The sequence below is a fragment of the Lagenorhynchus albirostris genome, chromosome 10 (genome assembly GCF_949774975.1).
Source record: "Lagenorhynchus albirostris chromosome 10, mLagAlb1.1, whole genome shotgun sequence".
Lineage (NCBI taxonomy): Eukaryota > Metazoa > Chordata > Mammalia > Artiodactyla > Delphinidae > Lagenorhynchus > Lagenorhynchus albirostris.
The window spans coordinates 32308443-32322907 of NC_083104.1; the positions used below are offsets into that span (position 1 = coordinate 32308443).

The 14465-nt window shown below is 44.5% G+C and overlaps 1 protein-coding gene across 1 annotated transcript; it reads right to left on the reverse strand.

Moving 5' to 3' along the window:
* Window positions 1-703: 703 nt before the first annotated feature.
* On the reverse strand, window positions 704-1938 carry LOC132527990 (BCL2/adenovirus E1B 19 kDa protein-interacting protein 3-like). The gene is given in 2 exon segments (XM_060164013.1): window positions 704-1626; window positions 1628-1938. Coding segments are annotated over 2 exon segments (660 nt in total). The 5' UTR covers window positions 1900-1938; the 3' UTR covers window positions 704-1238.
* Between the last annotated feature and the right edge of the window lie 12527 nt (window positions 1939-14465).

The window sequence follows — 14465 nt, forward strand, 5'->3', positions numbered from 1 at the left end:
CCCTGGGAAGATACGGAGGGATGATGACAGGCATTGCTCTTTGGTTACTGTGCTAGTGTGACTTACCCTTCTGTTCGTCAGGCGTCTGCGGGGTCAGCGTTTGTGCGGCATGGTGGGGGCTTGGCAATGAGTCATCTCAAAGCTAGAAAGCCATGCATCACCCTCCATAGAAAACGCTGGCAGGCATACAGCTTCGCAAGCAGGCAGCCACGGGTTATGTGAATGTTGGGTTGAGCACTGCAGTGTGGGGGGCAAGAGTGCTGCAGCCCAACTGATGTGGTTTGAAGCCCGGCAGCGTTGATGCTTCCTGGCTGTGTGATCTGAGGCAAGTTACTTGAGCTCTCTGAGCCTCCGTTTCCCCATCTATAAATCTGAACAATAGTTGAGTGTTGTCAGCATTAAATAGGAGATCACGTGTTAGGTTCTTCTCACGAGAATAATGACTTCTGTTGGAGGTGGTGGTGGACTGGCATGGTGTCACGTTCGTAACGCCTAACATATGCTGTGTTCATCAAGTGACAGGCCCACCATACGTACATGACAGACACTGTTCTTAGCTCTCCTAAATACATTAGCTCAGCTAGATAATGTGATCATTCATGTTAACTCAGGTGGGTGCTATTATTATCATTTTATTTTATTTTATTTTATTTTTTTTTATTTTTTTGGTTTAAAATAAGTTTTTATTGCCCAGGATATTTTTTTTTCTTGTGTCCTATTTTGTTTGTTTTTTTCTTTTTTAATAACTATAAATTCAAGCTTAGGGAAGCTTGCCTTTGTCTTGAAAAAAAAAAAAAACAACAACAAAGCTTTATATCATTTGCTAACCTGGTCTTGCTTTAAGAGAAAGATGGGAGTTATCTTGCAAGAGTAAAATTTATACCATGAATGATGCAGGTCTAAGTCTGGTGGTACCTAAAAGGAGACAACAGCATTGTTGACAAAATTATAATCTGCTGGTGGCATTTGCAGAAAAGAAGCCCTTGCAAATTTCTAAACAACAGTAAACTCTGTTAGGAAATTCTAAAGTGTTTTACAGGCCAAAAAGGGAATGAGGTTAGTAAAATGCCTCAACAGAGTTTGAATAAAATACTGGATTTGAGAGTTACTGGAACTTGGATATGTAAAAATAGGGTGTAGGTTGGGTCATGCTTACAATGGTCTCAAGTTCAAATAAACTACTGTGACAATACACCACTTCACAAGTCACACGCTTTCCCAGGGGCTCTTCTTTTCCCTTAGTAGGTGCTGGCAGAAGGCGTGCTGAGTCGTTTTCCAATGTAGATGCCTAGCCCCAAAGCCAAAACATGGGAAAGGAAGAGAGATGGAATGAACACCTTAAGAAATTCTGCAGAGAAAATCCCCCCTTTCTTCATGGCTCCACTTTTTCTCATGCTTAAGGAAACGGAACGTTTAGGGTGTCTGAAGTGGAACTCCTTAGGTGGAATGTTTTCAGGTCTACTGGACCAGTCGGACACCCAGTCTACACTTTTCTTCAAAGCATCCACTTCTTTCTCTCCTTCTGCAACTTCTTCTTCTGACTGAGAGCTATGGTCCCTGCTGGTGTGCATTTCCACATCAAACATGATCTGCCCATCTTCTTGTGGGGAAGGGCTGTCGCAGTGGGCTGCCTCTTGAACTGCTCTGTCCGGATTCATGTTGTGCATCCAAAAGAATCTTCTCCATGTCTCCATTGTGGATAGAGGATGAGGAGGGTACGTGTTCTAGACCCCCATTTTTCCCATTGCCATTATCATTGCCATTGCTGCTATTCATGGGGAGCTCCACCCAGGAACTGTTGAGGCCGGCTGGTGGGGGAAGAGACTGTTCACCTTCCTCACAGTTGTTGTTGTTGTTGTTGTGCGGGGGCGGCGGCTGCTCTACTAAGTGAGACGACATTGTCGGGCGGCTGGAAGAGGTGCGACCGCAGCAGGACCGTCTCTGGTTCTTGGGCAGCAACACAACAAGCCGAGTACCCCGCCCCCTTTTCTGCGCCTCTATTATCATTTTATTGATGAGCAAACTGAGAGAGTTAAGTAACTTGCCTGAAGTCGCAGAGCTGGTGAGTGGTGGATGTGGAATTTGAACCCAGGTAGCTGGCTGTAGCGTCCTTGTTCTTAACCACTACTCTGTACAGTCTCACTGAAATAATAAGAGCTACTCAGAGAGCTTCCTGTAGGTCAGCAAACATTCCAAGCACTTTCTATAGATTGACTAATTTAACCCTCACAACAAACCATCTGAAGTGGTTGCTGTTATTCTCCCCATTTTATAGATGAGGAAACTGAGGCACCTAGAAAGGGGTGAGAATGTGAATGGAGTTCACATCTCATTAGCTATGTGATTTAAGACAGGGAAGCTGATGTCTCAAGCCTCAGGGTTGCTGCGAGGTAACAGGTGACTGATGACAAGCACTGCCTGCAGACCTGGCTATGGTGAGACCTTCTCTGGAGAGTGGCTCTTTAATTATTAGTGAGGGGGCCTTGCTCATGGACCCCAGCTTTGTTCCTTGTCTTGAGCTGCTCCTGGTAGCTGGGACAAGGCCAAGAGCTCTTGGCTTCTTGGGGAAAGAGGTCTTTGAGGAGATGTCTTCACCCCCAGCGTGGCTGCTGTGGTACCAGGGCATAGCTTGACCCTTACCCCAGTTTCTGTGTCTGACCTCAAAGGTGACAGTTCTGCCCCTGGGGAAGCGAATACACGGAACCTGTCCCAGCCATTTGGGGGCAAACCGTCTAATAAGCCTGAGTCTTGGTTTCCTTAGCCGCAGAACGGAGTGAGTATGGGATCAAAGCATGTGACTAAAAGCACCAAATCCAGAAAACGTATATTTGCACAATGTGGAATAAGCAAGTCTGGCCACTATTTTACATACTGAACATGTGGAACTTTGCAAGGCACTTTCTCAGCAGCCAGTTCCTATTGTTGGCTGTTTGAGCTGTGCCTCGTTTCTGCCTCTGAAACAACACTGGGAGCTGTGTTCTGGTCGTTTAGCCCATGTTCATGGGATTTTTTTTTTTTGTCAAATTAATTATTGTAAGCATGAAGTTCTGGGTCATTTTAAGTTTCTTGGAAAATGCTGCCTATTTGCTGCCAAATTATCCTGTGGGAGCGTTATTCCAATTTATACTTTCACAATTGTGAAGCAAAATGTCTGCTTCTCCTCATTCTTGCCCACACTGGGTATGACCATGTAAAATTTGCCAACTTGAGAGGCAAACGTGCTGCTTATTTAAATTTCCATTTTGCTAGTTACTAAGGAGGGTAAACATTTTTTGGTTGTTTATTGGCTGTTTGGATTTCTTCTTTGGTGAACTGTCTATGTTATGGCAAAACATTTCAGCTTTCTTTTATTAAAAAAGCTATTTTCTGGGGACTTCCCTGGTGGTCCAGTGGTTGAGACTCCGAGCTTCCACTGCAGGGGGCATGGGTTCAATCCCTGGTTGGGGAACTGGGATCCCGCATGCCACATGGCCAAAAAAAAAAGCTATTTTAAAAAAAAATATATTTATTTAATTTATTTTTGGCTGTGTTGGGTCTTCGTTTCTGCACACGGGTTTTCTCTAGTTGCGGCAAGCGGGGGCTACTCTTCGTTGCAGTACGTGGGCTTCTCATTGCAATGGCTTCTCTTGTTGTGGAGCACAGGCTCTAGAGCGCAGGCTCAGTAGTTGTGGTCCACGGGCTTCGTTGCTCTGCGACAAGTGGGATCTTCCCGGACCATGGGTTGAACCCGTGTTCCCTGCATTGGCAGACGGATTCTTAACCACTGCGCCACCAGAGAAGTCCAAAAAAGCTATTTTATGATGACAAAATTTATTTTATACATATCGTAAAAGTTCAGATAGTGTAGAGAGTGTAACATGACAAGTGCAGGTTCCCTGGATCAGTCCTAACCCTGAGAAATCACCACTGCTGACAGTGTGGACCTTATTTTTTTCAGAATTTTCTAGAAATTTTTGAATGCCACCATTTCACCTTAAAGATTTCCGAAGGTTCGTACATGGCTTTTGTATCATAAAAGGTGTTTTGCTGAGTGGCATTTTTCTTGAGTAAAGTTAGCATGTTTATTTTGATGAATCGATATTTTCAGAGAAGCCATGTGGCCTAGAAGGAAGGGTACTGAATTTGGGGGCCCCACCGACCACTATCATGTCTCCCTGGGCTCAGCTGGGTGCGTGTGATCTGTTGGCCTTGTCCAGCCCTCGGGTCAGTGCCTCTGTGCTACCGACAGGAGTGCTTTCTGTTTTGAATGTCAGGCTGCTGAGCTGTAAAGGCAGCAGCAAGAGGATGAGGGCTCCTGATCTTCTGCCAGCACCAGCATTGAACCAGTGCATGGTGACAATAGTTAATAATAGCCATTAATAACAGCCAGCATTTCTCCTTTTTTCTTTTTTTTTTTTTTTTTTTGTGAGTGTCAATACTTCATTTTGGTGTGAAGACGGGAAGCTGGAAATTAAAATTTTCTTGGTTCCCCCTCACATTGTGGAAACCCCTTCCCCCCAGAGCTAATCTGTTCAAACTCAAATACTTAAAAATTACAGCAGCAAAACAAAAGCACAGAAAAAAGAAAACCAGATGGAGAAGGTAGCCAGGCTAGTAGTGTCACTCGGTGTGGACGACTGAGGTGCTGAACAGGAGCTTCTGGTTTTTTCTTGTCTTTCCTCCTTTCTCTTCAGAGAGGGGATCGAAGTAGCTAGTGTGTCTACTTAGACCTCACAACTCTATAAAGTGCGAAATCCGATATGATCCCTGTTTTTCATACCTAAGACATGGGTTCCTAGAGACCAGATCATTTGCTTAGGGTGCGCAGCTAGCGAGTGCCAGGGCCAGAACTCATACGTAGCCCTGCCAGGCACTGAGGCCCCGTGAGTGGTTAACCTCCCACTCTGCAGTTATGCAGAGCCTCTTGAATCCCGTCTCCCTGCCGGCCTTTATACACATTAGTCTGGTCCAAATGTATCCAGGGACCTGGGGAACCCCCAATAGGTTCTCAGTTTTGTAAAGTCTTGAGCAAGTTGGAAGCAGGTGAAAAGATGAATTCAGAGGCTGCATCCCTGAGTCAGGGTTCTGGAGCGAGGTGGGCAGAGCATCTTTGTCTGGGTGACAATGTGCGGTTGCCATGGCAGCAGCTATGGCAACGCGATGCAAGTGGCAGCCCTGTTCCCACTGGAGCCCAGCTGGTAAGCTGGAAGACGAGGTGCCCAGGAGAATGGGTTGGGGGCTTGCTCTGCCCTATGCTTCAGACGGACCATGTTTGATAGAAATACTTAATAAATAGCACATAACTGATCAATGTGGTTAATTTTTCTCTCCCAGTTTATGGCTCTTGTGGATTAGGTGGCCAGAAAATCCTTACACGAGTTGGCAGGACTCGGGCTGAGAGCAGGCATCCTGGAATCAGGCTATCTGGTCCAGACCTCTAGTAACTATGGGGCATTTCCAAGTCTAACTTCTCAGTGCCTCAACCTTCTCTTCTGTTATTGCCATTATTTCTCAGGGTCCCCATGAAAATGAAATGAATTAATCCATATAAAAAGGCACAGCACCATTATTATTACTAAATTAGTAATAATAGTTCCCTCTCTTACTCAGAATTCTCTTACTCTGAGGAATTCTCTTACTCAGAATTATCCCCTCTTATCCGGAATTTTGGGGGTGGCTTGCTCTTTGTCATAGTGATGAAATAATCTCACTTTGAACGGTGCCCTTGGCATTACCTTTCCTTTTCCTGCACGTATGCTATTACGAGTCTGATGTGGTCCCAACCCGCACCACCATATTTCACTGACAGTTTGGGAATAAACATGTTTTTATGTGTGGCCCCAGTCACTGCCAAAAACAGCATTTATGGAGTTTCTAATTACCTTGGAGACTGTGGTAGGTCCTGTATCAGAGAGTCAATAAACTGTTTTAAGCGATGCTGGCTAATTTAAGAATTTTGGGTGTTTTTGGAGTTAGAATCAACAGAATATTTGTAAGAAATGCCCATTTCTGAGGACTCATTTTTAAGGTTGTGATCTTCAATTTGGAGGTGTTGGGCCACCTATATACTGATTTATTAGCTTCTGATCAATATATTATTGAAAAAAGTGTGAAGACTTTCTTCTGCTCCTCTCTGGGCCAAAAGCCCTCATGGAGCCCCTGTCTGAGAGGAACTGGGAAAATAAGGTGTCTGTAAATATAATTTTTGAGTTAGAGCTTTCTAAGATTTGAAAAACATGAATTTATCTCCCTCCCTTTTGTTTCTTGTTTGTGTATGGTTTGCCAGAACAATTCAAAAGGCTTTTCTTAAGACAAAAATTGGAAAGATAGTTCAAGGTGATTTTTTAAACATGCCTTCTAAGGGTTGTTTATTTGATCCAAATCCATTTAAAACATTAAGAAAACTCAGCCATTAAATTTTTTAAACTAAAGCTATACTTTTACCAAAGTATAACGTGCACACAGTAAAGTGTACCAAATAGTCTGCATGGATTTTTATTTGCAGACGTAGAGAAACTAATAAATAAGACTAACCTCTGACTTATTATTAAAGTCCAGTTGCATTTCATGTAAAGAGGAGCCAACCCTGTAACACTGGCTCTGAATCTGGTGCTAGTAAGCATTTTAGTTTCCATCTCCTTTCCTCTGTTGTCACTGCTTCTGCAATGGTTTTAACATCTGCTTCTCTGTTCATGTTCTCTGGGGCCTGACTGCCTGGGTTTGCATCCTGGCTCTACACCTACTAGTTGTGTGATTTTGGACAAGTCAGTTAACCCCTCTGAGCTTCAGTTTCCTTATCTGTCAAGTGAAAATAATAAAAGTACCTACTTATAAAATTGTTTTGAGGATTAAATGAGTTAATGTTTGTTAAGCACTTAGAACGGTGTCTGGCACGTAATAAGCATTTTTTTAAAGTGAACCCTTAAAAATATCATCTCAATGACCGAGAGATTGAGGATTGTGCTTGTCCATAAGGCAAAGGCCAATGGTGCTGATAAATTGATGACCGTGACTTGATTCCACATCCCTGGAGTTGAGGGGCCAGTGGCTCTCATCAGTGGAGAGCTCCAGTTTCTCATTTCAGACAAGGGAGGTGCTCTCAGTGTTGGCTTATGGGAAGGTAGAGCACGTACAAGGAGTCCTGGTTAGAAAAACACACACTCGGTAAAGAACAGTCTCTCCCCAGGCAAAACTTTAGAAAAACAACAATCTGCTGCTCCTTGATTAAAGGGTAGAAAACTAATTATCCTTTCCGGAGGGACGTGAGGCTGCTCTCTGCTGGGCTGTGACCTGGAGGTGCAGGATGTGGATTTCCTTAGGATGTAATGAAGCCTTTCCCATTGAAAATGTGCCATAATTTAGATGGATGCAGGCAGGAAGAGGGAGAATGATCCCCTTGCTTTTAAAAGCAACCCCTAAACACTTTAGAAACATCATTTGCAGGTCAGTACTTTGAGAATATGAAAAAATAATTTTCTTAAATTGGATTTGCAAAAGACCTCTGTTACAAAGCATCCCTTCAGAAATATTCTGTAAGTTCTTCTAATTAGACCAGCTTATAATTAGCTTGAATATTTGAAATTCGGTGCTGCCAATGAGAAGTCATCCATGAACTGATAACGTGGATCAGAATGCCAATGAGGAGTAACTGGGAAACATGTTATTTCTGTGCTGAATGAATGCCAAGTAGTATTAATTCTAGTTTCTTTAGTCAAAGGAGGAGACTGAAACATTCCATCTTGGGATAATTTGTGTATGCATTTTCTCACTGTCTTCCATACCGTCCTGTTAGGGATGGGAAGCTCCTGTTGACCTGTACTGTTTGGCTGGAGATGTCAAGAAAGTTCAAAAATGTCTTCCAGATATTTATTGAGCATCTACCGTGTGCCAGGTGTCCAGAGGTTGGGAACGAGGCATTAAAAAGACAGAAGTGCCTGCCCTCAGGGAGCTCCCGTTTTAGTGGCTCAGCGGACTAGGCAGTACCTAAGATCCTTGTCAACTTACATTTTCTATGAACAATGCTTCTAGATAATCTGTAGACATATCCCTCTCAGCTCTTGTCCTCCAGATCCACTCACTTGCTCTTATCAAGTCACCAGGGACCTCTGCTTTGCCAAATTCAGTGGGCATTTCTCCTTCCCCTACTTAGTGACATAGTAGAGCACCCCCTCCTCTAAACACTTTCTTCGCCGGCCTCCAGGATGCCCCCTCTCACCTTGTCAGGGCTCCTCTTCTGTCTAAAGGCTGATGACTCTTGAACACAATCTCCGGTTTCTTAAATCCACCTGCAGACTCCACATCTCCGTTTGGAGATCCATACCAGTGCACATGTGGCATTTCAAACGTCGTATGTGTGATCTTGATTTTTGTCCCCAAATCTGCTGCTCTGGTAAGTCTTCTCCACCCTGCCAGCTGTTCACACTAAAATTCTTAGAGCATCCTTTACTTCTCTTTTATTTTACCTTCTGTATCCAATCCACCAGCAAATCCCATTACCCTACCTTCAAATATGTACATAACTCCACCACTGCTCACCACCTCCGCTGCCACCATCTTGGTCCAAGTCCCTCCTGTCCCTCAACTGGCCACCCTCACCTCCTCCCTGCCCTTTGTCTTGTTCCTTCAGCTGTTTACCCCATGCAGCGTTGAGAACAGTCCTTTTAAAAGTTAGACCATGTTTCTTCTCTGCTCAGAATCCTTCTGTGGTCTCCCATCTCATTCAGACTAAAATCCAGAGACCTTGCGATAATCTGTAAGACCTTTGCCATCTGGTTCCTGCTCCCTCCATGACTTTCTCTGCTCTTTGCTCCCACTCCAGCTGTACTACCCTTGCTTCCCCTCAGCCGTGCCCCAGGAACTTTGCATATGCTGTCTTGTCCACCTAAGACATTCTCCCCCCTCTTCTGGGTTCTGTTCAAACATCACTTTCTTGGAGAAGCCTGCCCTGAGCACTCCATATGAAATAGCAGCTACTCCCACTGTCCGTGTTCTCCTACCCTCCATAGGTTTTCTCCGTAGAATTTATCAACTCCTGACATAAGCTCCCAAAGAACAGGGACTGTGTTTTTCTCTGTAGTATCCCTTATGCCTACAACAATGCCTGGCACATAGTAGATACTGGGCAAATATTTAGAGCTAACATTTATTAAGTGCTCATTGTGAGCCAGGTAGCATGCAAAGCACTTTACTCCTCATGGCGACCCTATGAAGTCTAAGTCTCATCATGTCTATTTTAAGTTGGAAACTGAGACTTGAGGAAGTTCCCTAAGTTGCCCAAGTTTACATGGTGGACTTGGGCTTGAACCAGGGTCTTGGAGGCTGCAGAGCCCATGCTCTGACCACCTTGTGTTCCTGCTGTCTCTTTTTGGTAGCCTTACATTGTTCTAAAAAGGTTTATGGTAGCTGCTTAACACATGGAAATGTGAATGAACAACATGTGGACTTGAAACGTGGAAATAAATGGGAGCCTTGGTGTATTTGGCATGGTGGGATGGTGTCTCTTAGAATGTTTGGAGTTTTAGTTTGCTGGGAGCAGTTATGGCATTTTGTAGGTACTTTTTGCTGGATAAGGAGATAGCAAGTGAACCTTAGGGGGGTTAGGAAGGTGAAAATCACATATAATCCAAAGTGCTCTTAAATGCCCTGGGGAAGGTATCACGTTGGAGCCTGACCTGCCCTTAACGACCAGTGTTCCTGCCAGTTCTGTTCATTTGGACAGTTCTGGCCTGAGGAGCCGGCTGGAATTTGAAGATCTTTTGTCCAGAAAGTGCCTATCGTGATCCAGCTTAGCCTGAGAGAGGCCTGGGGGAGGAGGGAAGACTGTGATGGGGGCAGATCCACAGCCCCGTGCCAGGCTTCCCTGGGGGTCCATATCCAGTGCACAGAAGGCCACACAAGATGCCTTCAACTATGGAACTTCTCTCTCTCTCTCTCTCTCTCCCCCTTAAGTGCATGTGGTTGTATTCATGTTTTGTCAGTGTGTATATAAGGCTATTCTGTGATACTGTTGACCACAGAACTCCTGATGGCAAGCATTCATTCTCCAGCTTTTTTTTTTTTTTTTTTTTTTTTGCAGTACGCGGGCCTCTCACTGTTGTGGCCTCTCCCGTTGTGGAGCACAGGCTCCGGATGTGCAGGCTCAGCGGCCATGGCTCACGGGCCTAGCCGCTCCGCGGCATGTGGGATATTCCCGGACTGGGACACAAACCCGTGTCCCCTGTATCGGCAGGTGGACTCTCAACCACTGGGCCACCAGGGAAGCCCTCTCCAGCTATTTAATAAGATCCACGGGACTTCTCTGGTGGCGCAGTGGTTAGGACTCTGAGCTCCCAATGCGGGGGGCCCAGGTTAGATCTCTGGTCAGGGAACTAGATCCCACATGCATGCCTCAAATAAGAGTTCACATGCTTCAACCAAGGAGCTGGCGAGCCGCAACTAAGGAGCCCTCAAGCTGCCAACTAAGGAGCATGCCTGCCGCAACCAAGACCCGGCACAACCAAATAAATAAAATAAATAGGGTTTCCCTGGTGGCGCAGTGGTTGAGAGTCCACCTGCCAATGCAGGGGACACGGGTTCGTGCCCCGGTCTGGGAAGATCCCACATGCCGCGGAGCGGCTGGGTCTGTGAGCCATGGCCGCTGAGCCTGTGCGTCCGGAGCCTGTGCTCCGCAACGGGAGAGGCCACAACAGTGAGAGGCCCGCGTACCGCAAAATAAATAAATAAACAAACAAATAAATATAAATAAAATAAATATAAATAAGATCCTACTAAGTGCAGGGAGTGTAGAGACAGTAGTGAATCCAAATCACATAGTCCCTGGCCTTCCAACCCATCACCCAGAAGGAGGATAATTCTTTTTTTTGTTTTGTTTTCCGTGGCACGCGGGGCTCCCACTGCCATGGCCTCTCCTGTTGCGTAGCACAGGCTCCGGATGCACAGGCTCAGCGGCCACGGCTCACGGGCCCAGCCGCTCCGCGGCACGTGGGATCCTCCCGGACCGGGGCACGAACCCATGCCCCCTGCATCAGCAGGCGGACTCTCAACCACTGCGCCACCAGGGAAGCCCGAGGATAATTCTTAAAGTGCACCTTTTGTGTACCCAGCACTAAGAGCTTTACGTATGTTGGAAATTCCCTGGCGGTCCAGTGGTTAAGACTCTGTACTTCCACTGCAGGGGGCACGGGTTTGATTCCTGGTTGGGGAACTAAGATCCCGCATGCTGCATGATGTGGCCAAAAAAAAAAAAAAAAAAAAGAGCTTTACATATGTTAACTCACTTAATCCTCACAACAGCGCTGTAAGGGAATCCTGTTATTACCTCCATTTTACAGAAGGGGGAAGTAGGAACAGAGAGGTTAAGTCACTTGTCCAGTGTCACACAGCTGGTGAATGGCAGAGCTGGCTCCGACGTCTGTGCTCTTAACCGATGTGCCCAACTGCCCCTTTATGGCACCACCTGAGAATCCCTGAAATTTACCGATGGGAGTTCTTCTTCTGGAAGATTGTATCTGTGAAAAGTTCTAAAGATAAAAGCTTTGCAGGAAACTCAAGTGTAAAAAGAAACACAGCAGAATGGCTTGTGAGATGGGAGCAGAAGATGGAACGGGTGTTGCTGCAGAATATCTGAGCACAGAGACCTGGCTGGGGGTGGAGAGTGGGAGGAAGCACAGAAAACCAGAGGCTGTGGGAATTTTTATCATTGTTGAATGATTCACGTAAATACGTGTCTCAGAAACAGGGACTTATAGGGCTGATTTCTCACAGTACTGATAAAACTTCACATCTAAGCTATTTTTTGTCAATTCCTAAGCTACACAGAATGCTCTCCTGGCTTCTACTTACATAATTCCCTTTTCTGGAAGAGTTAATAGCATTTTACTTTGCATTATTATTTCATGAGAATTTTTTCCATGAGATATATATCCTTTATTTTGCCTGAAAATATCTTTACCCTCACTTTTTAAAAAATTGTGGTAAACTACACATAACATAGTATTTACGATTTTAAGTGTATAACAATTCAGTGGCATTAAGTATGTTCACAATGTTGTGCATCCATCACCATTATCTAGTTCCAGAACCTTTTTTATCACCCCAAAAGGAAACTGTGCCCCCATTAAATCGTCATTCCCCATTCGCTGTCTTCCCCTCGCTCCTGGCCACCACGCATCCACTTTCTGTCTCTGTGGATTTGCCTATGCTGGGTGTTTCATGTAAATGGAATCATACAGTATGTGGCCTTTTGTGTCTGGCGTCTTTCACTTTGTATAATGTTTTCAAGGTTGTTGCATGCTGTAGCATGTATCAGTACTTTATTCTTTTTTGTGGTTGAATAATATTCCATTTTATGCATATATCACATTTTGTTTATCCATTTTCATTCATCCTTTGATGAAATTTTATACCTTTTCAATATGGTTACTAGAGGATCGGCTAGGGAACTACAAATATAATAATTTCATGGGTTTAAAAAAATCACTTCAATCTCTCTTTTTAGTTAATTTTGGAATTAGTTTGGTTAGAGCAGTTCTCCATTATTTAGCAACAGATCATAGACATTTGTTTGGGATATGCTCCATTTGGGGAAGAATTTCATTTGTTGCTCCATTCAAGTAGCAATGTGACCTGAAGATCATCTCCACTGGTTTTTCTAGAGACTACATCTCTAATGCCTTTGTGAAATATTTTGCTCTTTTGAATGTTTTTGAATTCAGATGGATACAAAAATCTTTTTGGAGAATGTCTCACTTTTCCTGTGGGTCTCAACTTACACATTTTGGTCACTAACTGCTGAGAGCGAGTGGTGGATTTTCAAAGTCTGAGGCTCTTTGAAACTGCATGCTCTGTTTTTCTGTAACTGTGCTGTCCAATACGGTAGACACATGCCACCTGTCACTGCTGAGAACTTGAAACACTGCCAGTGCCAATTAAGATGTGCTGCAAGGGTGAAATAGTGGATTTTGAAGACTTAGTACAAAAAATGTAAAATATCTCTAATTCTTTTTTCTGTTGATTACATGTTGAACTGATAATATCTGGATATATTGGGTGAAGTAAACTATATTATTAAAATTAAGTGGGACTTCCCTCGTGGTGCAGCGGTTAAGAATCCACCTGCCAATGCAGGGGATGTGGGTTCGAGCCCTGGTCCGGGAAGATCCCACATGCTGTGGAGCAACTAAGCCCATGCGCCACAACTACTGGGCCTGCGCTCTAGAGCTTCTGAGCCACAACTGCTGAGCCCACGTGCCACAACTACTGAATCCCATGCACCCTAGAGCCCGTGCGCCACAACTACTGAGCCCACACACTGCAACTACTGAGGCCCGCACGCTCTAGGGCTTGCGTGCCGCAACTACTGAGCCTGCGTGCCGCAACTACTGAGCCTGCATGCCACAACTTCTAAAGCCTGTGTGCCTAGAGCCTGTGCTCCGCAACAAGAGAAGCCACCACAATGAGAAGCCCGCGCACCACAACGAAGAGTAGTCCCTGCTTGCCGCAACTAGAGAAAGCCCGCGTGCAGCAATGAGGACCCAATGCAGCCAAAAAATAAAAATAAAAAATAAATTTAAAAAAAATTTAAAAAAACAAACAAAAAAATAAAGTTAAACTTACCTGCCTTTTTTCTTACCATTTTAATGTGACTCATAGAAATTTTAAATTACATACGTTGCTCATGTGCTATTTCTATTGAACAGTGAACACTGTTCTAAAAATAACTGGCAGATGGGTGGAAAATGGAAGAGAAATCTGAACAGGCTTGACCTCTGTGCCTTAAGCATCTTGAAAGTGCCCCATGAGAGAAGCTGCAGTGGGTCTGGATGGCTCCAGGAGCCGCCCGGGTCTCTGCCTTCACTCTGGACCCCCTCGGCTGTCTTCTCTTTTCTCTAGCCAGACAGATCTTTCTAAAGGCAAATCTCATCATGTCACTCCCCACTTTATAACTTCAGTGGCGCCCCATTACCCCCAACCCCAGCCTTTAAGCCTCTGCCCTGGCCACCTGTTCAGCCTCATCTCATGCCTCTTTACCTCCTTCCCTGCCTGTCAAGGCCTTTTTATAAACATTATTATAATTTCCATTTTATGCACAATATGTTTCCATAGTAATGATTTAAAAATACATAATGTAAAAGATAATGTCCACATTTATGCTCCCTACCCCCAACCCCAGCTACATAATCAGTCACTGTCAACAGTTGGGCGTGTGCTCTTCCAGGGACCTCACTCTGCGCACACGTAGCTGATTCTGTACGCGCATGTGCGTGTGCGTTTGTGTGTGTGTGTGTGTGTGTGTGTATGTGTACCTAAATGAGTTTACATGTTGTGTCTAATTTCACATAATGAATTTTAAGGTCTCTGCTGGTGAGGATGTTAGTATACCTCATTATTTTTTAATGGATGCCTGGTATTTTATTGTATAGCTTTGCTATGATTTATTCCTGTTTATTACTGTTTTTAGTTATAAAATATTTCACCCATATAGCAAA